This window comes from Apus apus, chromosome 1 (genome assembly GCF_020740795.1).
Source record: "Apus apus isolate bApuApu2 chromosome 1, bApuApu2.pri.cur, whole genome shotgun sequence".
In the NCBI taxonomy this organism is placed as follows: Eukaryota; Metazoa; Chordata; class Aves; order Apodiformes; family Apodidae; genus Apus; species Apus apus.
The window spans coordinates 192,085,990-192,111,472 of NC_067282.1; the positions used below are offsets into that span (position 1 = coordinate 192,085,990).

At 41.7% G+C, this 25,483-nt stretch overlaps 1 protein-coding gene across 5 annotated transcripts in view; it reads left to right on the plus strand.

Annotated features, from left to right (window-relative positions):
• The first annotated feature begins 20,010 nt into the window (after positions 1 to 20,010).
• The window catches only part of SRPK2 (SRSF protein kinase 2), a 136,559-nt gene continuing 131,086 nt past the window's right edge, over positions 20,011 to 25,483 (plus strand). For 2 of the 5 annotated variants that reach the window (XM_051644112.1, XM_051644117.1), the window contains exons 1-2: positions 20,011 to 20,072; positions 20,205 to 20,289. In XM_051644112.1, the coding sequence (XP_051500072.1) occupies positions 20,057 to 20,072; positions 20,205 to 20,289 (101 nt within the window). In that variant the 5' untranslated portion in view covers positions 20,011 to 20,056. Of the gene's footprint in view, positions 20,073 to 20,204; positions 20,290 to 25,483 lie in introns of those variants that run through there. The other 3 variants (XM_051644115.1, XM_051644116.1, XM_051644114.1) reach the window with 2 other exon arrangements.

Sequence of the window (25,483 nt, forward strand, 5' to 3'; positions counted from 1 at the left end):
CGAGGCCTGAGGAGGGAGGTGCCCTCGCGCCATTAACAGGGCGCCCTGCGATCAGCGCAATCATGATTAATTAAAATGCTTTGAGGCCGGACCGGCCGCGCGGGCGGGGTGCGGGGAGGCGGCGGTGCCCGGCCAGGGGCTTGCCCAGCCTCCGTCCCCTCTGGCCTGCTGGAGCTTCCTTTGCCAGGAAATGAAGGTTTGAAGCATTTAGGGGGAGCAGACAAGAAGTCACAACAGAGCAGCAACTCTACAGAAAAAGTTTCTTTTGCAAAGTACAGCTGCAGCCAAAGCAGGGTGGGATGTGCACCAGCAGCGATCTTCCCGAGCTCCCCTGAGATTTGAAACAGGTTGTGCTAATGGAACATCACTCCTATGACACTGGCATGTTTGAGAACCATTTGAAAACCTATACCGATCTATGCAACCCGTGCTACCATTTTAAAACTAAACAAACCAGGCTGGGTTTGCACTATGAGTCTTTTCTGACACTGTCAGAATGTCATCTTCCACCCTCCTCTCTACTTTAAGCAGTGGTGCAAAGAACATCTTTTCATTAACTTAAAAACATGGGATTTGTCTTTAAGACCCTTTTGTATTGTATCTGAATCCTGGCTGGCCTCTGCCTTCCTCTCTGCCAGGCTATTAATGCCACTACTTAGTTTCTCCTACTTCTCATTCTCTAGTTGTATTCTGTTCATCACACTTCTGTGTGTTGGGACTTACAACTGCTGTGCAGATACAGGTGACTTATTTTCTCATCCCATGTACTTGCTTTCTTTGTCTACTCCAAGAGGGTAGCAGGTAACACAACGGAGTGTGTTGGTTTGGATTTCCAAAATCCCAGGTCTGCATGCATTGCTGCACTGCTAGCTTATAAAAGGCCAGATCAAGGAAATAAATGCATGTTGCAGTTAGGAAGAAAGGAGCAAAGATTTGTGACTATCCTTAGTTCTGAGTGGAGATGGATCCACGGAAATTTATTTTATCAAGTACTCGTGGATCAAAGCTTTCTCTTTATCACAGAGCTTTAGTTTACCCCCTGTCCAGCCTTCACACTTGGAATTTAAATAACCTACTAGAAACCAGAAGAGGAGTCAGGACTGGGGTCGAGGTTATCCTGTGAACAGGTCAGCAGTGGACTGTAAACAGTGATAGACAATAGTGGTCAACAAGGCAGAGTACGGTACTGCTGCAGACTGCAGCATCACTGAGGAATCCAGAGCTAGAACTGCTGTTGTCCAGCTCCCAGGCTGCCTCGGTGGTAGGGGAAATACAAGAAGAGCTACGTGTCATTTGAACCTTGTGTCACCTGACCACTTACTGTAGCTGCAGTATGTAGATGTTGAAAGGTAAGTTCTTTTGCCTTTCCCAGGCAAAGACATATTATCTGGCTGAAAATACCTGTTTGGGTGGGATCCTTCAGCATGACTTCTACTATGCATTGGTCCAATTTTTTTTTCTCATGTAACTTTTTTGCTACTTGCATCTTGCACAGGAGAAATACCCTAAAATACTTGGTTTTCCTCATCCAAATTCCTACATTAAGTATCTCCTTGTCTACTAAATCCTTCTCAGTAATTAAGTAGCTTGTATGTTACAACCTGTGCTTGAGATTATAATTACCCTACTGCTAGTTCTCCCTGTTGACTATGTTCATCTATCATCCATTACCATCAGCTTGGATTGAACAGAATTTGGAGTGGCATGAAGTGCCTCAAACAGTGAAGAACCAGCATTTTGAAGGACTTGCAGGTGCTACCACAAGGTAAATACCTAATAAGATCATTACTGTGCATTTCTCAACTTTTCTAATATATTCAACAAAGTTTATTACACCTTTCTCAATACCAGTAAACAATCTCTGACATATTAAGGAACTATTTGCCTATGTCTGAGAATCTACAAAGAAATCCCTTGAGAGCATCCTTCCTATGGTTCCGTGGCTGAAAGAAGGAAATCTCTAGTTTTGCTTCTGAGATAAAACTGAGCCATTCTGGCAAGTAAAGGCCACCAGTACTTAAAAGATGGCATGCTCAATCACCTTCTGTTACAGTCTACCCTTAACATGGCTTCCAAGTGCAGGCAGCAAAGGGCATGCAGTCATTGCCACTTTATCTTTCCATTAGTCAAGTGCTCCTTTTACATATGGATATATAGTGTAAACTGTAGTAAGAAAATAATTACATGACTGTAACTTTAGCTTATTTTTTTCCTCTGCTTAGTTTAACAATCAAAAATACCCTATTATAAATGGTCTAATATACCCACCAGGTAATATCATTAAAATATTTCTTTAATCTCAGTTAAAATGTGAGTATCAGTATTTTCTTATAGAAACTTCATCTAATGCAACCTAAAGGAAATTTGTTTTGTGGAAAAAAAAAAAAAAGACTGACCATAGTTAATGGCCTGCAATAAGCTTATAATGTCTTCCTACTCTCAGGCTTCCCAGAAGGGGAAATCAATATAGCACATGGTAGGAGATGAGAGCATAAATCTGGCTAGGACGAGAACATGAGTGAGAAGCACGTTGAGTCAGTCTCCTCCAATGATGCTCCTTGAAAACCCAAAGGTACCAAGTTAAGCTGTTCCCACTCTGTCAAAAAAAAAAAAAAAAAAAAAAAAAAAAAAGAGCAGCAATAACTGCCCTCACTTTTCCTCAGTTTTATGCCTCCCAGGGGCACAGACAATCAGGCAGATAAGTTGTAATTTTACACCTTTTTGCACCAACTGCACTTAACTGCTCTGATTTTTACCTGTCACTAATAACACCACAGAGAATTAAAATGAAAGCACTATTAAAATCCTCATGTATTTTTCATATGTAGGTTGTTTGCATATCTAATGCTTATTTTGGAGTGAAAAGTGGAGGTGATAATTCATTACCAGGCAAAATCTAAAAGTACAGTATTACGAAAAAAGAAAAAAGAGGCATTTTTTCAGAGACAGAGAATGCACGAGGTAAGTAATTTCAGTGAGGAGGGTCTTTGAAATATGTCCAAAAAGACTCATATAGATTTCCAAAATAATGTCAAAAAATGGTTTTCAGAGAACACAAATTATCAAGGTTTAAAATGCTGTAATAGGCCATTGCCTTTAAGTTGATTCTTTCCCTTTTCCCTTCCCCCATTCCTGAAAAGCTGCTTATTTTTCAAATTAATCTCTCCAAATCCCTTGGTCAATTAGTCTGCAGTAAGAGAAGGGTGCAAAAGCATCTTAGACAGACAATGAGAATTTTAGGCAGAGAGGACTGGGTTTTTTTTTTTTACCAAGTTTGATCCTCTATAAAAAATTATGATATTGAGGTAGCTGTAAAATAATGCCAGATAACTGTGCTGTACAGGGTAACTTTAAAGTAAGAATGTATGTGACTGTAGAAGATAAAGTAAAATATTAACCACAGAATTGGGAGGTAACTGTGAAATGCATTTTCTTTGTATATTTTTGTAGCTTTGTTTTGCTCTTAGAAGTTTGATTCAGGGATGTTGTAAAGCTTTGCAGCAGTGTAGACAAAACAGGATGTTATCACCCACAGACCAAGTATCTTTGAGTGGCAGCATTCAGTTTTTGCAGAGACAGCAAAGAGCAAGTAATACAAGAAGCAGGAGTCTGAGCGGGGCAATTATTCTTTATTTCTGCCTTCACCTGTAATTTCTGAAGACCTTTCACCTCCAAGGGCTTTAACTTTCTGTGTGTTTGGGCTACTGCCACGTGCATGGGAGGAGGAAAACAACCAAGACAGGACACAGAGCCTAAAGTCTGACCTGGCAGCAGGGATGGCTGCTCTAGCTGCTCTCCCAAAGGAGTAGTGCTGGCTGGGACCCATCTCCTGCAGCAAGGCTGCTGCCTCACAGACAGGAGGAAAAGCAGGAGGCTGCAAAGGTGGAGGGAGAAAATGAGCTATCCTGGCAGCTCATGCTGCTCAAGCACTGGCCTGCAGGGTAGGAGAGTGTGCTCTTCATATGCCTGCCTGCCTTGCCTGTCCCTGCTGTCACACTGGGTTTTCCATTAATTCTTTTGGCTACCTTTGTTCACTGTTATTGGTGTGAAATTTTGTCCCCTATTAAGCTCCTGGTAAAATGCCTGTTGTCCTCAGTACAACTGGACCTGCTCACTACAAACACTTTGTAAGTCATAGAGTTCATGTCAAAGATTGTCAGACATGAAACTAAAATGGATTATGCCAATAGCTGTGGTATTTTTTTAGCTCACAGCTGTGAATGACTTCAACATCTCATTCACCATCATCCATACAGAAAATCCTGATTACCTACACTGGGTTAACTTTTAGGCTGTAGCCATATCATAGTATTCCCTCTTTACATACCTAATTCTTCATGTAGTTTGTGGACAATAAAATCCAGAATATAAGGTAATCCTCCACCTCTTTACAACCCTACACTTTCCTGATGCCTGGAGGTACCACTGATCTTTCATTTACTTATGGAGTTGCCTAAATGGATTAGCACTGGCAAAAGTAATCTCTGGTCCTCCCAGCTCCTTGACAAAAGGAGCACACCTGATTTCAGGCTACAATCTAGAAGGAGTGCAATAAATACTCATGATTTCAAATAGGAAATATTTAACAGGAAGATATTCTACCACAGTGTCATTTCACAGTAGCTTGTTTAGCTGGGCATTCATTGGGCCAGTGCATTGGTACTGGGAGCACACAAATAAGATCTCCTATGCAGCTGAGGATAAGGACCAGAATCCTGAAAATATCCCAGCAAAGCTTGCCTGTTAAATGGAGTAACAGGTAGTTGCCATTTTTAATCATTGAGCTTAGTGACTAGCATGACAACATTTTTCTGTCAGGAAAATTATTTGCAGGCAATTGGAAGACCTGTAAGGAGGTCAGGAGGCTCAATGGCAAACTTAGAGTATGCCCTTCTGTACCTGCTTGGTGATCAGCTGGGAATACGGACTATGTTCTAAGAGCAACCACCACCCCTTTATTTTTCAGTGTACAAAATTACCTTGTAATTACAAAATAAGTGCAATGTTAGGGAGGATTCTGCTTTGAGTCTAAGCTTGGCTGTGGGCCATGGTGGAAGCTGTATAGTGGGCTGATAGAGTGGTTTGCTTGGTTCTGTTTCTTGTGTCAGACACTTGCCAATGTTGCTGATGGCTAGTAGGAGGAAAAGAAATCTTAAATAGCCCTAAACCAAGGAATAGAACAGAATATTAGTTTTGTATTTCTGCTGCCAGAATCACGCTATCCATGGAGTTACTACACAAGATTTAAAATATTGAGAGAGGAATTCCAAACATAAATGTTAGTATTCAGATAACCTCTGCATCTGAAATCTAATAAAGCTTTTCACTACAATGAGATGTTAATTAGTCAAGACTATATTCAGACTCTTGTTAAAAAGACATTTACTTATGCAGAAAAGCACCCAAGACCTGTACTATTCATACTATGCTGTTTCTGTGGAAACTGTGTTGGACCGGAATAGGAAAAACGGGGGGAGAGGAGAGATGAAGTGTTTTTGGCTGAAGTCCCATTGGTCCGTAACAGTTTCAGCTGAGGTAACTCAGACAAGCAAGCCCTCCATGCTGAAGTCCACCTAGTTCTTTTCCCTCTTCCCCTTAACTTGTGGTGAGGGAGAAGTCTGGTTCAACAGACCCCATTCAGAAAGTGGTCGCTTAAGCATTTAACTGAGTTTTTCCCTGATTTTTACTCATATTAAAGAGGTGATATTTACACAATTTTTTATGCAACAAGAATTGTAGTCAATCAGTAATGTTAGCAAATAGCTATGTAAAGTGGTAGAGGAACTTCCCTCAAAGGGACAATAGCTGTGCGTGTTCAGGCCTCTGCATGGAGCAATAAACACCAACTTCTTGCTCTGCTGCTGCTTCACCTTCATAGTAAGACATTAAAATCTCTTCAAGTCTCTCTCTCTAATCTCTATGCATAGGAGTCAGCAGTCAAACTTGAAGAGAGTTAACTGAGCAATTCAGGGAACCCTGCAGCCCTTTCCCTTTGTATGCCTGTAGTGTGTTGCACTGCATGAAAGAAGCAGGAAAGGGAAAAGAGAAGAAAGCAGAAATGCAAGCAGTTGGTATCAGGCACTGGTGCTGCTTTCACTCTATTGTGTGTTAATGTTTTCATAAACTACAACTGAGTAACAGTTCAACCTGCCTTTTCAGTTTTATTTGATGTGTAAGCCGTTCTGCATTTTAGAAAAGTGTTTATTGTTTACAGTTGGCAGCTCTGATTGCAGTCCTCTTTAGGTTATTCAGGCTTTGAGTTTTATAGCTTAAGAAATACCTGTTTGTTGAAGTGCTTATTGCTGTTCACCCATTTGTAATGAATAGGAAGTTCAGGCCACAAAAAGACATTATTGATAAAGTCAGAACATGACAGAGACACAATACATAAATGCAACACTCCATTAATCCAGGTTAGGTAGCACATAAAAGTGATCACATGTATATAAATATATGCCTTAGGAGACAAATTAGCCTTTTATTCACTGTAATCCATAACATTAATCAGACACAAAACTGAAGGCATTAATCAGCAGCTGTTTGGCTCTCCATGCCTCCCTACAATAGGGTCTGAAACTGCCCTTTACAAACTGAGATAATGTGAAAAGCTCCCTCCAGTGCACTATGAAAGTCGCACTTGAAAATCATGATAGCCGTGCTAAGTAAACAACCTTCACAGAAACACTGTGGCTCACTGCTGCACTGCAACATCCCACAGCAGCCTTAGGGGACCAATTTCTGTACAGCGACTTTCCTACACACAATGCACTCCCCTGTGGATAGACTGTTCTTTGCATAGGTCCAGTATGTTTTGGTGCCACTGTTAGTCATCATTGGTCTACAAATAAGAATTTCACTCATGTTCTTGGTTCTGCTACAGAAATAGAGTTGAGGATAAAGTGGCAATTACAACATGGATTATCTTGTACAAATGCATTGTATTTCCAATGCCTTCTTTCTTGTTGACAACAATTTAGTCTAATAAAACAGAAAAGCCTCCTCCTGCATCTTGAAGCATCTGTCTACACAGCTGTTCAAACACATACTCGCTTCGGATACAATCAGAAGAGAGACCTCCAAAAAAAAAATCCACAGTGTGTCTTCCTATGAAATGCACTTACATAGTGTGTGGGTCCCAGCTGCATCCTCTAGCAGCATACAGTATTTGCCATACTAAGAAAAAAATGCCCTACAACACACTGAAGAAACATTTTTAAAGGGTTCTGCTCCATGGAAATTGAGGAGAACAGAATCAGCTCCAGGTAGTTCCAAGTGGCCAGCTCACAGTGCTGTACTGCAGCTAAAAGAGTTGAAGTTTAGGATTTTTCATAACCTTTACAAAACCTGCAGATATGACAAGGGCAAGTCACATGAACACCACCTTGCTCAATAACTGCTTATTGATAAAGGCATGTTCAGGTTTTCTCAGCAAGACTTGCCATATAAATATACCCTCAACAAGCAGGCAGCTTGATTGACTTAGTGCCTGCAGTTGAAACAATGTGCCTTAGGCGACGTAGCAGCTCAGACTAACAAACCCCTCATTTGTTTTAAAGAACAAGATGCCAAATTCTGATTTTCTCATGTAAGACCAGACAGTTCACATAAATGACATAGAGGCAGTTGCACATTCTAAGATAGGAATATCCACAAAATATCTGTATTTATTTGACTTCACATATGTTTGAGACACACTGGTAAAAATATGAACAGAATTTAGACATTTAGAATGCAGTTCAACTAGTCCACAAAAGAATAAATGAGAAGGTCTGAACTTGGTGCAAATGAGAAACTACAATCTTAGAATCACAACCCTGGAATTTCTCATGCATCTCTCAATCAGAATCAGGGTGTAAGGTTCAATGCCCTTTTTAAAACTTCTCTTACTTATAAATCACAATATGTTTAGTAGTTGAAAATAAATCTGATGACACACAAGTGGTGAGTAGAGTGGGATGATGATTTCTTTGTCTCTGCTGGTGATGCCCTTGTTGACACAGCACAGCAACCTGTTGGCTTTCTTTGCTGCTGCAGCACACTGTTCACTCATGTTGAGCCTGTTGTCCACCAGGACTCCCAGATCCTTTTCCGCAGACCTTCTCTTCAGACAGGTAGATCTGAGTCTGTGGATTATATTGCTCCGTGGCTTGTTCCAGTACTTTAAGTGTGGTGACCAAGAAGACTACTTTTTTGCAAGTAGTCACATGGAAAAGACGAGGGCTAATGAGTGCAAGTTACTCCAGGAAAAACCCCCATTGGACACCAGAAGAAAGACATTGGAATAATCTCCTCAGGGAAGGTGTGGATTCCCCAACACTGAACATTTTGAAGACTCAGCTTGGCAAGGTGCTGGGCCATCTCATCTAGACCCTCTTCATACCTAGAAAAGTTGGACCAAAAGATCCTTGAGGTCCCTTCCAAGCTGGTGTTCTATGATTCTGTGATTATGTTTTCCTAGACGCAAGTTCTTACACTGGTCCTTGTTGAAATTCATAAAGTTCTTGTTAGCCCACTCTTCCAGCCTATCCAGGTCTTCCTGCAGGCTCTCCCTTCTGAAGTGTTGACTTTGCCACTCATTTTGGTATCATCAGCAGACTTCATCTGGTGCACTTGATCCCATCATACAGATAACTTAGGAAGATATTAAGCAGCAGTGGATCCAATATATTGGGGCACCCCATTTGTAACAGGGTAATTTTTTGATAAATTTTTATCCTATGTTCCTTGCATTTTCTCACCATGATGCCATCAAAATATTCTCCCAGTCTTCCTCTTTGCCTCCTATACTTCATTCCAACACCCTCAGCTCTCTTCTGTGACTCAGTGATCTACTGGCCAAGGAGACTGTGATGTATTGCTATGTGACAGGCTGTAATTTAGGGTCTAAGATCACAGAAACAGTTCTTGGCTCTGCAGATCCTGTGTAACTACAGCTTGTATTAACAAATTTAAGCTAACTTGAACTAGTTAGCTTGCATCTATCCAGCAGTGTAGCCTGCTAATTTTCTAGGTTACTAATTAATTAATTAAGTCATATTAGAAAATGTTCTTGAAGTCCTCTGTGTCTTGGCTTATTTGCATAGCTAAGGGGATAAATTAAAGTCATGACTTGCTTACTTGGTATCCATCCCACCTATTTTATGGGGTGAACATGAATTACAGCACATGCACTGTGATGTTATTCTGGGGTCTATACAATCCAATACAATTTCTATTTTAATCTCTCTACTTATTCATTTTCCATTCACCTCCTGAGTATGAGGGGCCATAGAGTAGTTTAAGTCTCTGTTTTTACATTACTTTCTCTATTTCTGCACAAGCTATTTCAATCAAGCAATGCAAAAACAGCCTCCCTGGGACAGCTGTGTTACAGCATGGTGTGAGGTAGCTGGAGACTTGCACAACCTTCTCGTAGTCCTCTGGGGTGACCACAGCAAGGAAGATAATTCTGAATGGCACACTCTTACTGATGATTACTTTTTGTAAGTTTGAGGAGGAAAGGATCAAGCAGGGAGAAATTCAATGCCAGAAAAAGAAAATTAAAGCCTCGAATGCTAGGTGCACAAACACACTGGACAGCTTTTGAGGCAGAACAGTTTGTCTCAGATTTCAGATTGGGGCAAAAGGTCCATACTGTGGGGAATTCCCACAGCAGAGGTAGTGAAATGATAACCTATATATGGAGGAGACCTCAAAAACAACCAAATGGACAGAGGCCATGGATTTAACAAAGGACAGACTGACATAGAAACAGAACTGGTGACTAAGCCACCCGCTAAAAGGTCTGTTCTTTGCTATGGATAGAGTTACAGCATCACTGCAGCAGAACCTCTGCATGCATTAGTGTGGAGGACAGCAGGCAGCAGAGTATGACCCTTCCTTTGGTCAAGGACAGGAGTTGCATCACTCCCCTCTCTCCTTTTCCACCTCGGGCCCCCTAGTGGGTATGTGCACATATCATCCAACATAAAATCCACCGGAGGAAAACTCACCTATGCAATCAATTATTTACGCTAGCCGTGGTTTAACTGGTAACTATTAAACTTACTCAAAACTGGGATTAATGAGGAGCCAGTGCTTATCTTTTTATCTATACTTACTGAATTTTGTGGGTGTTAAACAAGTACTAGCATTAAAGCAGTGTTCCAGGGAGTGTCCATGGCAAGTCTCATTTGTATTAAGTGAAGAAATAATTTTGTGCTTGCAATGCTTGGTTTCCTGTAACTTTTACTTCACAGTGTGCTTTCCACACAAAAATACAAGAATCAGATTTATTTTTAGCTAGCCTTGGCATCTTAATTCAGCATCCTTTTAATGTTCAGCTGTATATTTTCCTTGTTATTGCTTGATGAATCTTAAAAAATATTCAAATATGAGAAAATCAAGTGGTCAGTGGCTTTGCTGGAGGGAGCTAACTTCCTGTATCTGTTCTACAGCTTAGTTGCTCTCTCAATATAGTGGTCACCAGTCACCAGATTATAATAACCTTCCACCAGATGTCAGGAAAAATAGTTTCTTCTTCCAATCTGGGACCTCCAACTGATTAATATATTCTCATGGACCACTGTTTGAAACCATAACTGGTAAATATCCCTTTTATCTGTCAGGCCCAGTCCTTCAGCAAGGGCCTCCTAACCACCACCAATTCTGTGTAAGAATGCATTCATATGAAATACTATTGGCTCTGTAGCTTGGCAGTGTGGGATAGAACTGTTCCTAAACAGAAAAGAGAGATGAGCATGAAATGAAATGAAAGCACAGTAAGCACATAAAATATTATTTTAAAGCTTAGAATGATACAAAATGTTACAAGGTAAACCTCTTTTCCTTTCTTTTCTTCTCTTCTCTCTGCATGCAAAATCAGATACATATTTGGTGAAAAGGGCCCTGATGCAGCAAAGATTAAAAAACAAAACAAAAATACTAAAAAAACAAAACAGAGAATCAAAGATAACCTGCTGCAAATAAGCCTTGCACAGTGGCCTACTGTACATCTTCTGAAGGAGGAGCTGGATAAAAGGAAAAAGTAGTTGCCAATAATTTAGAGAAGAACTAGAAAGTTAGAATATGCAAGTTACAAAATCAAGTAGTTGCTTGAGTGCTTTTTCTTCTTATGTCCAATAAGTTCTCCCCACATCTCTACTAAGCTGTACGTGATATACAGGGGACACATATATTATACTATCAGGTTTTTCAGCTGTCCAAGCAATTCCAGATTTTAAAGGAAGGTAGCCAACTATAAACTCCTGAAATGGAAGATCACCTGGACAGATGTACTTATTTTATGTGAGGGCCAGGCTGGCTACAGAAAAAAAGGAGAACAGCATGCTGGCAATGCAGATTTCCATTACAATTGAGATTATAGTTAATTTTACTGCAAATAAGAGTTTTGTATATTTTTCTTATTTGCAGGTAGATCCCCAGTACTATTTCATATGGCACTTTAGTTTGTAACAGAATTCTTGATCTTGAACTATGTATTATTTTGGAGAAAGAAAGAAAGAAGAGACAAAGAGCTTTATTCAAGGTTCTGAACATGGCAGACAAAGATGCTATAACCAGAACAGTATTAGATAAACCAGTATGTGGACAAAACCATTGAAGACATCACATATCCACATGGATTTCAACTACAAGTCACAGGAACAGACATAGAAGGCACACTCTGTTCTCCTGGATTTTCAGTGGTAAGAGGCATGCTCTGAGCACATGCACTGAGTTTAGCAGTGTACTGAGTTCACAGCATCATTTCTTGCTTCTGTGCCCACAGAAATGGTACAGTGGATTCAGAAACAGTACAGGGCATTGTTCCATTGAATGTAAATATCACGGAGCATATTGGTGAACCAGCAGGATTTACATGTATCCTGCCACCGAGTAATTAGATGTTCACTCTGCTTCCGTTTTGCAATTAGTTCTTGCCATTCTGCTCTTTCTGCTGTTTTCTGTAATTGTGCTCCTACTGTAAGACTAATGCAAAGTTAGGACAGATGAGATTTTAGGAAATGCACTTATATGCCTGTTATAACTTGTGTTTGAATGGAATGAAAGTCCTTAATTTCAAAACAGGTTAGAGTCAGGTATCTGGTCAAAGAAATCATTGTCCTACGCTGCATTTCTTATGCACTAGGAATTAAAATAGCCATAATCCTTTAGTTTTGTGCTTAATCTCTCTGAATCAGGGCAGCCCAGCTAGTAAAGTACTGAGTGTTCCAGAAGGTGGGTAAAAATCTTGATTCTTAGAAGTTACTGTAAATAGATGGACATATTTGTTTAAATGCAGTTTTACAATGAAGTAATTTTAAAGGCCTGGCTTGAGTAAATACTGCAATGAAGACATGCTCTTTGATGACAGTATTTAAGTTCTTAATGTTTATTATACTACTTTGCAGCTCTGAAGGCAAAAGCATGTGAATATTTCCTAACACATTGTGTTACTATAATGAATGGCAAAGTGGGTGTAAAATATGATTAAATCAAACCCAAAAAATCAAGCCTACTGAATTAATTTCTAAGAAACAGTGCACAAGGCCAAATTGCAGTGATTAATTTTCTGTGCTTTGAATGAACGTAGCTGACTGTTTATAGTATTTTCACTGTTATTTGATGTCACACATCTTATAGTAGGAGCACAGGGAATTTCATGTGCCTAGAGGTGGATAATCAGTCTTTATTCAGTTCTTGAAAGTAACAAAGATAATTTATGACTGTTCTTTGTGAAGGCTGGAAAGAATAATAAGTTAATAAGCCAAGTCAGTTCTGCTTTTAATGATTACCTGTAAGATTTTCTGCTTCTAAATAATTAACTTTGCTGGTTTACATGGTATATAGTATAGACATATCCAGATTGAATGAAAATGAATGGTTAGTTCACACATTATGAACCAGGCTGGTAATGCCTCTGACTATTGAAGCTGGCTGACATTTCACTTTGTAAGATCCAGTTACTTTTAACTTTGTAAAATTTTAATCATACGGGATGAGATATCCCATGTAGTGAAGTAATTAATACTTTAAAAATAATGTTGTTTTTATAATACTAAAAGAATCCTGAGGTACCTCTTGGACAAGCCTCCTCTCTAGCACAGTAGCTCCTTGGCTCCAGTTTGTACTTGAGACTAATTCATCAAAAGTGGCACAGTTCTGTGCCTTCATGGTAAACAAGTGTACTGATAACTGTAGCTGCTAATACACATTACCTGTGTAATTGAGCCATCATTTAGAAAATGATTACTTCCTACAAAAGGACAAGCTTACTGTGCTGTCAGATGAAGTTCTTGAACTGCACCCAGACAAACCAGTTTGCCCAGTACTTCTTTACTGGCCATTCCACTAACAGAAGTTTATTTCAGAATGCATTCTAACCATAGAGTTTGTCAAGGAACACTGGTCATTGCCAAGATGTGGTACTGTAATGGCTGTTAATTTCCCAGAAATTGGCGAGGGTGTTGTGGCGATGCCACACTGAGGGATGTGTGAAGAAGGGACATCTGGGGCACTACTGACATAACATGGCATCATCCTACTAGTCAGCTGGTGTCTGATTTTTCTGAAGGCTGTGAAAACATCTTGTGTCAAGTAAAAGTACAGGGGAGGTTGTGAAGAGGAAAGAAGCTTTATTCTTCAAGAGAAAATGAGTCAATCGCTTCTTTTCACATTGAGCTTGAGCTTACAGTTTATCCCTTGTTTTCATTGTGACTATTGTTTGTGTAATCCAAGCCAAGAAAAAAGGAAACTGGGTAAACCCTGCACCTGATTATAACGGATTCTCATCTCACTGGTTGGCAATCTCTACCTTTGAGTAGGAAGCTGAGATTTCATAGAAAGAGGCCTTAATATCAAAGATGTGCTGTTGCAATCCCTATGAAAATCTTCTCAAATTTGGCCAAATTATAAGAATTTGTGAAACAGCATTTTGCACATGTTGGATAGAGACGTGAGAGTTTAATAATTCTCAAAATGTTTCATGCTCACTTAGCAGATAAATCTCACACGCATGACCAGACTGCATAGCTGCCATTCAGAAAGAAATAGTAGGCATGAGTCCAAACCATTGCTGCATCACTGCTGAAGAACCCCTGTAATTGCTTGTGTTGTGTTTCATGAGGAAACCGAGAGCAATCACTAATCTTTCAGCGATCCCCTCTTCCCTTGCTGACCTTTAATCAGCATGAAGGAAGAAACCATCCAATTTAAACAGAGAAAAAAAAATAGGCAGTAGATTAGAACAAGGAGATGAGGGAAGCTGAAATGATAAGGGCAAGCTGGATAAAGAGCTGGGAACCAGGAGAAGAGGGTGCTAATTAAGAAATTTAAGACAAGGACCCAGGAAACTAGAGAAAGTTTAACTGAAGGCGTTTTTAGGAGCTTGCTGGAAGTAATGGGAGAAGCTAGAATGAGTTAGTCTGGAAACCTGGGTACTATAACACTGTAAGAAATATCATTAAAATATTGCCACAGAATCGCAGAATGGAAAGGGTTGGAAGGACCTCGAAAGATCATCCAGTCCAACCCCCCTGCCAGAGCAGGATCACCCAGAGCACATCACACAGAAATGTGTCCAGGCGGGTTTTGAATGTCTCCAGAGAAGGAGACTCCACAACCCCTCTGGGCAGCCTGTTCCAGGGCTCTGTCACTCTCACAGTAAAGAAGTTTTTTATGATGTTTATGTGGAACCTCCTATGTTCCAGTTTGCACCCATTGCCCCTTGTCCTATCACTGGATATCACTGAAAAAAGCCTGGCTAAAAAAAAAAAAAAAAAAAGCCATAGTCTGATTTAATCATATTTCAAATCTAAGTCATGCCAGTTCATGCCCTATTTTACACTATGTACAACACGTATCTGGGTTGATGCAGCTATTTCTGGGCACAGGTAAGGCTTTCATTTCATGTCAAATTGGTGTTAAAATTATCTACTTTGCCATTTTTTTATATCTTTCTTTTATTAGTAATCCTAATTAATAAACAAGAACTCTCTATGAATGTTAACTCTGTGCTGCTGGCATACACCCTTCCATTTTATAGATGAAGAAAATGAGTCAGGTGTGTCATATAATCTGCTTTAGGAAGAGCACAATGCATTAGTGAATGAGCCAGAAATCTAAATTCAGGAATTTCTGACCTCCTGCTTTTTTTCTGGAAATCCCAACTCATGCTTCCTCTTATTTTTTCTCTAGTTAAACTACTGAAATAACAAGCCCACTTTTCTTGTTGAACGTGTGCACTGCTCCTATTAATGTTAACTGGTTATATTCCAGCAATGATGAGCCAACATTCCTCCTAACTTTAAATGCAAACCCAGCTTATTAGCTACTGTTGCTTAATACTTCCTATCTGTAATTTGTTGTCTATATTGCTCAAAACCAAGCTGAGAATTGTCCTCCTTGCTTTGTTTACATACCAGAGTGAAAAGAAAAAAACAAGAAAAAAAAGCATGTTTGTAGCCAGAAAATTCTTCAAGTGAACAAGAGGACAGACTCATTGTGTGCCTACACAAGTGTATCATACTTGACAAATGCAGACTGGGGGTGGCAACTGGAGGAATAAGAGACAACCATGACAGGGGAGAGGATGAGAAGGCTGGACTTGCATATTAATAAGAACTATCCTTTGATTGGGAATTTCCTTTCACTACATTGTTCTTTTTCCTTTTTCCACCATCACCATCTTTCTTTTTTCTCTCCCTGCCTTGTGTGTTACTTCTCTTTTGTTCCATTCTGTGCAAGAGCAGCATGAAGTTGGCTCATATCCTGATATCTGAGAAAGTGCAGTTCAGAAAGCACACTACCACAGTGAGAAAAGCAGTGTTCAAAGGAACTGGTACAGAAAACAGGGCAAAAGCTTTGAACACCCCTCTGCTGAAGGAAGAATTTTGAATTATTCTCAGAAAGATGACAGTATGTTTATAGAATTGCTGCTAGGTAACTCTTAATTCTGTACAGATGCACTCCATTCATGTCTGAAGAATTCATGTCTTCCTGTGTAAGGCGGATATTTCAAAGGTAGGAGAAAAGGAAACAAACCAAACATCTGTGGTCGACTGGTCAAATGATATTATAAACAGGTATAATTCCATAATTTGATATTTTCTCCTTCTTCTCCCCTGATGTTTACACCTAAGGTAATCTAAATCTGTTGTTGTGCCTCTTTTCTGGGTAAGTCCTATCACCTAAATCTCATAGCAGCCTTCCCCAGAGTGAATGAGGAATGGTAATCCTTGTAATAAACCAGACACCTGTTCCTGTATTATGTTCAAAGAGAGACAGCCAGAAACAGATACATTCTGACCCAGTCCAATGTTCTTTATTTATGTTGTATACTGATTTTACAAATGCCTTATTTTGCTGTTTAGTCCATCTTCATTCTTTACTCATCAATACTTTTTTTAAAAATCAAATTTACACACAATAAGACATATATTGAAATAAGGATGAAAAATGTCATTGGAATGAGTGGATTTAAATAAACATAATCCAGGGTAGATCCACTCTTAAGAACAACCTACCTTAAATTATTTTTGTAATTTTTTGAATTTTCACTTACTATGTGTGTTCTCAGGAAGGGAGTTGCACTCTCAAAAGTCTGAAAAATAAGGTGGTGGGTTTTTTTTCCTTTTCTGAAGTACATCTAACCATTACTGACCTTTTACTCTCCAGCTAGTTAATTGCAATGATGACCCTCTATACATACATATAGACTCTCAGTGATTTGTTTTCTTTTGCATTTCTGCATGACCATCCTCTAAATGGCTCTTCAAGGCAGGGGAGGTGGGGAATAAAACAACAAAAACCAGGAAGAATACAGTCCCAAAATATGTGTCCATTAGAATGGAAAGAAATAGACTATGTAGTATACACCCACATGGTCCTAACACAATTCCTTCTCGGTGCACTAGCAGATTGTTCCCTCACCCTGATTATGTTGCTGAAATTATGCTTGTGAGGGAAATTCCTTCCTGACTCCAGATCTGGTGAATTTATAATCCTGTTGATGTAAGCAAAGCTCACTGTACTTATCTAAGACCCAACTGTGCAACCAGTTCTACACATAAACCTCCCATTGAAGTAAATAGAATTGCACTTGAGTGAATGAAAAGATAATTGGGACCCTGATAGGGTTTCTGCTCTATACCCATAGCTACAAAGTAACTTTAGTCCAGCACTGCCCTGACAAAGAAAAAAGCAGTCTCACCATTTTCTCCACCATCTGCTGCTTGTTCATACCATTCTCTGTACAGGCACAAGTATTCTTGCAGAAGCACAGTTTAACCAATGAAGTTAAAATTAGCCTGGAAACAAAGAGATTGAACTATCAGTAATTTTCAGGCATCTAAACTTCCTCAGCAGAAAGGCTTCAAAATTTGAGTACAGCATTCTGTTGCCTGACTTCTCTCACTGAACTATCACTAAAAAGAACTAACCACAACAAGGGAGACATGTAACATACAAACATTGAACATCAGCCGTGTAGTAGTTTACACTGGATATTTTTTTCCCCCTCTTCTTTTTTGATGGAGGGTGTGACACAGAAAATGTTTTGATTTAGAAATGCAGCTGCAGTGCCTCATAAGAACTATAGTTCAGGAACTTCACGGTCCTATTGTCTTCTGTTCACTAGGCTCTCTATAGTCAGTCAAAAAAAGTATTATACATGGTGGTACCTCCTCTTTGGGTTGTCTAGCTCTCTCTTTCTGTTCCTGTCCCACTCCTAAGCTGAACTAACCATAATTAGGGATTCAATTTTCTGTCCAGTTGAAATCTCAATGACCCAATTACTTAAGACCAGTGATTGATCCTAGTTCCCTTCACTCTCATAATACCTTGACTGCAGCTGCTTTTAGATCTTTATGGATTCTTTGTTTTGCCATTGAGGGAGGCAGTTCTGCCTCAGTATTTAATGACTGTTCCCTGTTATCTTTCAGTTATTATGCCTTTGAATTGCAGTCCCACATGAAGATAAGCCAGAGAAGCCTCAGACTCATACTGGAGTTTTTTTATATAGAATCAGAGAATCATTAAGGTTGGAAGGGACCTTAAAGATCATCAAGTTCCAACCCCCCTAGCACTAGATGAGGTTGCACAAAACCCCATCCAACCTGGCCTTAAAAACCTCCAGGGCTGGGGCATCAACAACCTCCCTGGGCGACCCATTCCAGTTCCTCACCACCCTTATAGTGAAGAATTTCTTCCTAATATCTAACCTGAATCTCCCCTCTCTCAGTTTAAAATCGTTACCCCTTGTCCTATCACTATCATCCCTGATGAAAAGCCCCTCCCCAGCTTTCCTGTAGGCTCCCTCCAGGTACTGGAAGGCCACTATAAGGTCTCCCTGGATCCTTCTCTTCTCTAGGCTGAACAGCCCCAACTCTCTCAGCCTGTCTTCACAGCAGAGGTGCACTAGGCCTTTGATCATCTTGGTGGCCCTTCTCTGGACCCTCTCCAACAGGTCTATATCATTCTTGTGCTGAGGGCACCAGAACTGTACACAGTATTCCAGGTGGAGTCTTACCAGAGCAGAGAAGAGGGGCAGAATCACCTCCCTGGCCCTGCTGGCCACGCTTCTTTGGATGCAGCCCAGGACACAATTGGCTCTCTGGGCTCCAGCTCATGCTAGTGACTCATGTTGAGCTTCTCATCTACTACCACCCCAAGTCCTTCTCCTCAGGACTGCTCTCCAGCCATTCTTCCCCCAGCCTGTATTTGTGCCTGGGGTTGCACTGACCCAGGTGCAGGACCCTGCACTTGGCCTTGTTGAACTTCATGAGGTCAGCATGGATCCACCTCTCCAGCCTGTCAAGGTCCCTCTGGATGGCATCCCTTCCCTCTTGGGTGTCAATTACTCCACACAGCTTGGTATCATCAGCAAACCTGTTGAGGATACACCCAATCCCACTGTCCGTGTCTCCAACAAAGATGTTAAACAGCACTGGTCCCAGTACTGACCCCTGAAGGACACCACTCATCAGCTGCCTCCACTTGGACATTGAGCCATTGACCACAACTCTCTAGGTGTGGCCATCCAGCCAATCTCTTATCCACTGAGCAGTCCATCTGTCAAATCCATTCCTTGTCAGTTTGCAGACCAGGATGTCATGTAGGACAGTGTCAAATGCCTTGCACTAATCCAGGTAGATGATGTCAGGTGTTCTGCCACCCACCATCTCTGTAGCCTTGTTGTAGAAGGCCACCAGGTTGGTCAGGCATGACTTGCCCTTAGTGAAGCCATGCTGGCTGTCACCAGTCACCTCTTCATTTTCCATGTGCCTTAGCAGACTTTCCAGGAGGATCTGCTCCATGACCTTGCCAGGCACAGGGGTGAGACTGACCGGCCCAGATCATCTTCTGCACTAGCCATAGGTTACAGATGACAGCAAAATTCAGTCACAATGCTGTCAACAATTAAGCCACGCTATGTCCAGCACAAGTAAGGAGTGGCAGCTTTCTACAGGTCATGACTAGGCCAAATCCGAAGAGAGCCTGGTATCGCGGGCAGCAAGACATCGTCATCAGGAAAAAACAACTGCCAAGAGCTGCCCATGATGACAAACCAGTAACTTGATTAGAAGCACAATTAAGGACATTTCTCTGGATTTGTGTCATGAGGTTAATTGCTTCTGGCATCTAACCCCACGCAGGGCTCGGGACAAGCTGAAGCTGCTCCCGGCCCGGCTGCAGCCACCTCCGCTCCCTCCGCTTCTCTCCTCCGCTTCCCACAGCTTCCCCCCCGCGCGGCACGGGGCGGCTTCCCCGCTCTGACCGCAAACCACGGCGTCTGGGGGGGGGGGGGCGGAGAAACCGGCGCTCAGCGAAACGCCTGGCGAAGCCCGGGCGCTCAGCGGGCCGGGCGCTGCGGGGCGGAGCGGCGGGGCCGGGCGCTGCGGGGCCGCTCGGGGCTCCCGCCGCAGGTGCCACCTGCCCGTGCCCGCCCCCGCCTTTCCGGCCGCGCCTGCGCAGCGCGGGGCCGGCGCGGGGCGGGCGGCGCGCGGGGCGGGGGTGCCGGCGGCCGGTGCCCGCGCGCGGCACCAGCGGCGGGGCCGGGCGGGAGCGGCGCGGGGCGATGAACTCGCGCAAAGGTAGCGGGGCCCTGCCGGTCGCTGGGGCGGGAACCGGGAACCGGGAACCGGGGACCGGGGACGGGGGACCGGGGACGGGGCTGCGCCGTCGGCGCTGACGCCGGCTCCCGGCTGTTCTCTTCTCCCCGACAGTGCTGGCCCTGCAGGCCCGCAGGCGGCGGCCCAAGCAGTCCGCAGCGGCCGGCAGGAGGGACAAGCACCCGCCGCCCCACAAAAAGTGAGTACGGGGACCCCCGACCCGCCGCGACGGAGCCTCCCCCGCCCTCCCCCCCCGCCCCGCCCGGGACAGCTTCGTTGTTCTCTCGCTGACACTTTCCTCCCGCCGTCCCGTAACGTCTGTCAGGGCAGCCCCGCTGCCCCCGCGCAGTCCCGGCCCCACCGCGGGATCGGTCCCGCTCTCGCTGCCGGCACAGGCAGCAGCTCTCCCGGCACAGCGCGTCCCTCGGCCGGGCCCTCCCACGGGGGTGTCACCCCGGCCCCTGAGGACAGTCCCCGGTCCCGGGCTCAGCCTCCCCCGGGCAGCGCCTCCTTCCTCCGCGGTGCGACCCGCGCGTGGGGTCGTGCAGCTCCCGTCGGTCAGAAACCCTCGTCTGTCACAGGCTTGGTCTTTGCAGCCCTCCGGTCGCTTTGAAGGTCTCATCTTCCTGCTCGTCTTTTTCTCCTTGTCCTTTCTGTTCCGTGAGTTCTTTCTGTCGGAGTTCTCCCCTCTCCAAGCAGTCCTTTTTCTCGCCCTGCTCACAGCCTGATACACCCACCTTGCTCTCTGCCTCCTGCTCCGTACTCTCAGATGTTTTCCCGTTCCCAGATGTGCCTAATTGCCAGCTTTTTTTTCTTGTTTAAATCTCTGTGGGTCTTGCAGAAATGGCAGAAGTCACAGTCTTTTTTCTCTCTGTCTTTGGCTGACCATTCATGTACTTGTCACTGTCCAGTTCATATTTTCTTGTTCTCACCATACCTCTTTTCAGTGAATCACACAGAAATGTAGTTCCCTCCTTCTAGTGTTCCCACTTTAACTATTTTTTCCTGGGATAATGTGACTTTGGTTCCTCCCTGTTTTTTCTCATCATAGGATTGTGCATTGCTCTCACTTTTACTGTGCTTTGTTCAGTGAGACTTTATTATCGGTGACTCATTAAGTCACCAAAAGACTCTTGTCTATGTTTTTGTTCCTCGGGGATCCAGTCTGTGTGTTCTGTGCTGTGTTCTGGCAGGGAAACATAGGTCCTGATGTTCATCATCCTGCTTTTCCTCCTAGTCACACAGTCTTTAGATCTGGGAAGCAGGGTATGGTGGATGGATGGATGGATGGATATATATATGTGATGGGGTGAAAATGTTGCTATGTGCTTTGGTAAATGATTAAAGGGATAAGGTCTTTTTCTGATTTTTTTTTTAGAAAGAAATAATAATACATCACTGACCCTGGAGGTTTTGGGTTTTTTTTAGCCATGATGAATGGTCTTTTTTCAGCTTTGAGATACATAAAAATAATGTAGAATGAAATACTGGTGTTGTGGTTGTTAGGCTTTGACAGCTAACTTTTGTTCACATCCTGCTCTGCTACTGCTGTTTCCTCTAGCAGTCTGTGAAAGCTGCATTGTGCTTTCAGTTGTGTGAATTTGGGGCTATTGCAATGGAAACACATTTTATGCCCAAGATATGTGACCTGATCGGATTGGTTCCCTTGTTTGAAAAAACCTTTTGGAGAGTCACTGTGTAACATTACACGGATTTGTTTTGCCACTGTGAAGACGTAAACAGCTTAAATTTTATTCTAACTTTAGGTTCAGAATTGGTTTTGTAGCTTTCAGTGAAGTCTTAACCACAAGGTTATTAATAAACCTCTGTTCTACTTAAATGATGTAGTATTTTATATACTTTTTTATGGGGTCTACCATGGCATGTCTTGCTGAGTGAGTTTGTCCAAAGTTTGCTTTCACAGACGCGTTGCCAGCGCGGAACTGGTACCCTTTTCATGTTTGCTGAAGAAACTGGCTGCTGCTAAGTCAGGATGCACACTCAGTAGCTGGCAGTTTGCCATACTGAGTCGGCATTTCCAGATGCGGTGGCCCCGTCTGTTCAGTGGTTTTGCTGTAGTAGACAACAGGCCAATAATTTCTTTCCTGCTACGTATGTGATCTTTTCTCCTCCCACCACTTTTATGCTATGGTGACCTCCTACTCTGTTTTATGCCTCTTTCTGAAAGGGCAACTCTTTTCAAATTTTCAAGTCTCCTTGCATATGGATAAGTCCCCAAGGTGAAGGTAGCATCAGACACTATTTCAGAAAACAATCTCAACAAACGTATCAGTTTTGTCTTGTTCCTACCCTTGCTTTAAATTCAACTGCTACAGCACATACTAGTGTGTTAAAGCTGGACAGTACCTGTGATGCACATCCAATGCACAGCAGCTGCAAATGAAAATGTTGATTTGAGGGGTGGAGATTCTATACTGTGTAGTGAACTTGTTCAGTACATGAAAATTATGACTTAGTCTTGAATCCAAAGCTGTTGTGTGTTTTTTGGTGGTTTTTGTGTTTTGTTTTGGTTTTGTTTGTTTGTTGAAACTGTGATTCTTAGGAAGACTCTGCTCTGCTGGGTCATTGCTTTATAGAGCAGCTTCCATTGTTGCTAGTTAACAATGTGCTTCAAAGGAGCTGCAGGATTTCTCCTCTAGAATTGGCTAGGAGACTTATATTGCATTGTAGCTGACTTGTAGGCATTTGTTTGAAGAGTATTAAGATGATGACATGAGAAGCAGAAAAAAATTACAGTTCTCTTTAACACTGAGTAGCCTTTTGTCTGTTATGACCTTAATTGCCATGGAAGGCTGCTAGATCAGTCCTTTAACTGCTCAGTGTTGACCCCTTAAGTCAATTATGAGAACTGGTGGAGGTGGATCCATATTTTTATGTAATAGAGTGGAAAAATAAAAAAGTAGAAGTGGTTCATGTTCTGAAGAGAAAGCACTTTATCTAGAGTCAAGACTATAGCTAACATTGCATGTAATAGTAAGGCCATAAGGCATGTATTAATGAATTCAGTCATCCAGGCTACTGGAAAAGACTAATATCTCACTATTTCAAGATAGCAGCATTTGATTTTGGATATAGTAGATGGAGTTGCATGCATTGTGTACAAACTGCTCATGTATTTTTTGCACTGGTCAACAGATTAATCAAAATGGTTAATTCACGTCCTCTGTGAATTATTTCTTCTTAAAATGGAGATATGCATTGAGAGAGGTCTGTGGAATAGCTTTTTTGACAGATGCCCAAGTCTGTGTCCAAAGATAAACTTGCATACAGATAGACAAGCCTGTTCACTGTCCTTTACCTACAGCTAACAGAACCCAGTTATGGAAAAGATGGCCTCAGGTATGTCTACTTTTTGCATTCAGCAGAATGGTAGACTCTTCTTTATATTCAGACTAGTACTGGCTTCAGCTGGAGCTAACTTCTACCTTGCATACTTTTCTTTTGCTTGACTTTATTTCTAAGTGAGTATGAGAAAAAACAAGTGAATACCCAGTCAGAGATTTGTCATCTTTAACACATTTACTGTAAATTTTTATCCAAAGTTAAAGGAATTTTTTAATGTAAAAAAATCCATGTGACCATGTGAGTTCAATACTTCAATACAAATGAATAAATCCAGATATCAGGATTACTTTTCAAAGTTTATTTTTCTTGTAGAGTAGTTTTTTTCAGTTTTGTCTTTAAGCTGTACTTTAAAACAGGTGATGGAGACTGTGTGATACTGACTTATAGTGGTGAAGAGTCTGTGTGTTAGATAACATGGGAAGTGCTGGATTTCTGTACTTCGCACTTCCAGATGACCAACTTCTTGGACCCACAGGTATTGTACAGCTATCAAAGTTTTGGATATGACATTACTATGGACTCTTAATTGCCTGAAAATCATTCACTGCTTTTGTTTGCCAGTATTTCTGTGTCACGGTGTTTTTCAGCCTCTTTCAGTAACATTTTGAGAATAATATAAATACCTATCTTGCAGTGTTCAGTGGCTTTCATTAGCTTCATTTATTTCTTGCTTGCAGAAATTTTGCAAACCCTCCCCAAGCTATGACATTAGCTTTTTTTAGCAAGGGTGAGAGGTTGAGGGTGGAAGTGTGTATATGTGAAATGGGCTTTTTTTTGACCACCAGTGGTCATCTTAAGTCCACTCATTACGGTTTGGCATATTTACTCAAAATATGATGTTGATGGGAATTGCTAATCTTGCCTTCTTGCTTAGTAGCCTTTCATCTTCTTGCTAAGCATATTTTAATTGAAACTTTATCTTCCTGTTTCTGTCAAGTTTTAATATTTCAATAAGCTACTAATATGTAACTTTCTGTCTTGTTTTTTGCCCAGTTAGTTTATGTAGGCTTCATATCATTAACATAGGGCCTTCTTAAAGAGTACAATATACAGAAAGTTTCAACTGAAGGAAATAAAGTTGTTATTAGTTGTCTAGATATAATGCTAATAATTATTTTTTAAAAAAGTAAATAATTGCATGTTCTGAGATTACAGAAATTTAAATTAAATAAGGTGTTACGACATATTTGATCTTGAATGCTTGAGCCAGGCCAATGATTGTCTTTGTAATGTGATAATAAAACACATATCAAAGACTTTTTAATGGGATCCAATGGAATTTAGAGTAAATTTCAATGTAAAGTAGCACGCGTATTATTAAGTGTTTTCATCTTTCTGTTTTGAACTCTGTGTCATGTAGTAAGAGAACATCCTGCATCTCTAATAAACTTAATTTCTGAAATGGGAATGGCTCTAGAATTTCTCATCTGTAGAAGTCTACATGCAGATGTGTATAATGAAAGTTATTATTGTCATGTGTCAGGACATCTGTCAAATAATTATCCGATCATACAAATTTCGTGCCAAGATTCATGCCTTTCTCATAGAAACAGCCCAGGTTTGAAGTGACCTCAGATCATCTGGTCCAACATTTTGTGGGTAAGGGAGTCTAGATGAGATTGTCTGGCAGCCACATCTTGAAAACCTCTAGCATGGGGACTTCGCTATGTCCCTGGGGAGACAGTTCCAGTGGTTGATTGTCTCATTGTAAAAAAACTCTTATATCAAGATGAAACCTCTCCCAGTGCGAGGATTCATCCTCTTTGTAGGCACCTGTTCAGTACTGGATGAGGATTAAGTACTGTGATGAGGTTTGTCCTGAACCACTTCCTCTCCCAAGGAGAAGAGACATAACTCCTTCAGTCTTCCTTCAAAGGGTTCTCCAGCCCTTTGATCATCTTCATGGCCCTCCTTTGGACTCTCCCCAGTCGGTCAATGTATATTTTATATTGTGGGGACCAGAACTGGACACAGTACTCCAGGTGTGACCTAAGAAGTGCCAAGTAGAGTGGGATAATTGCATCTCT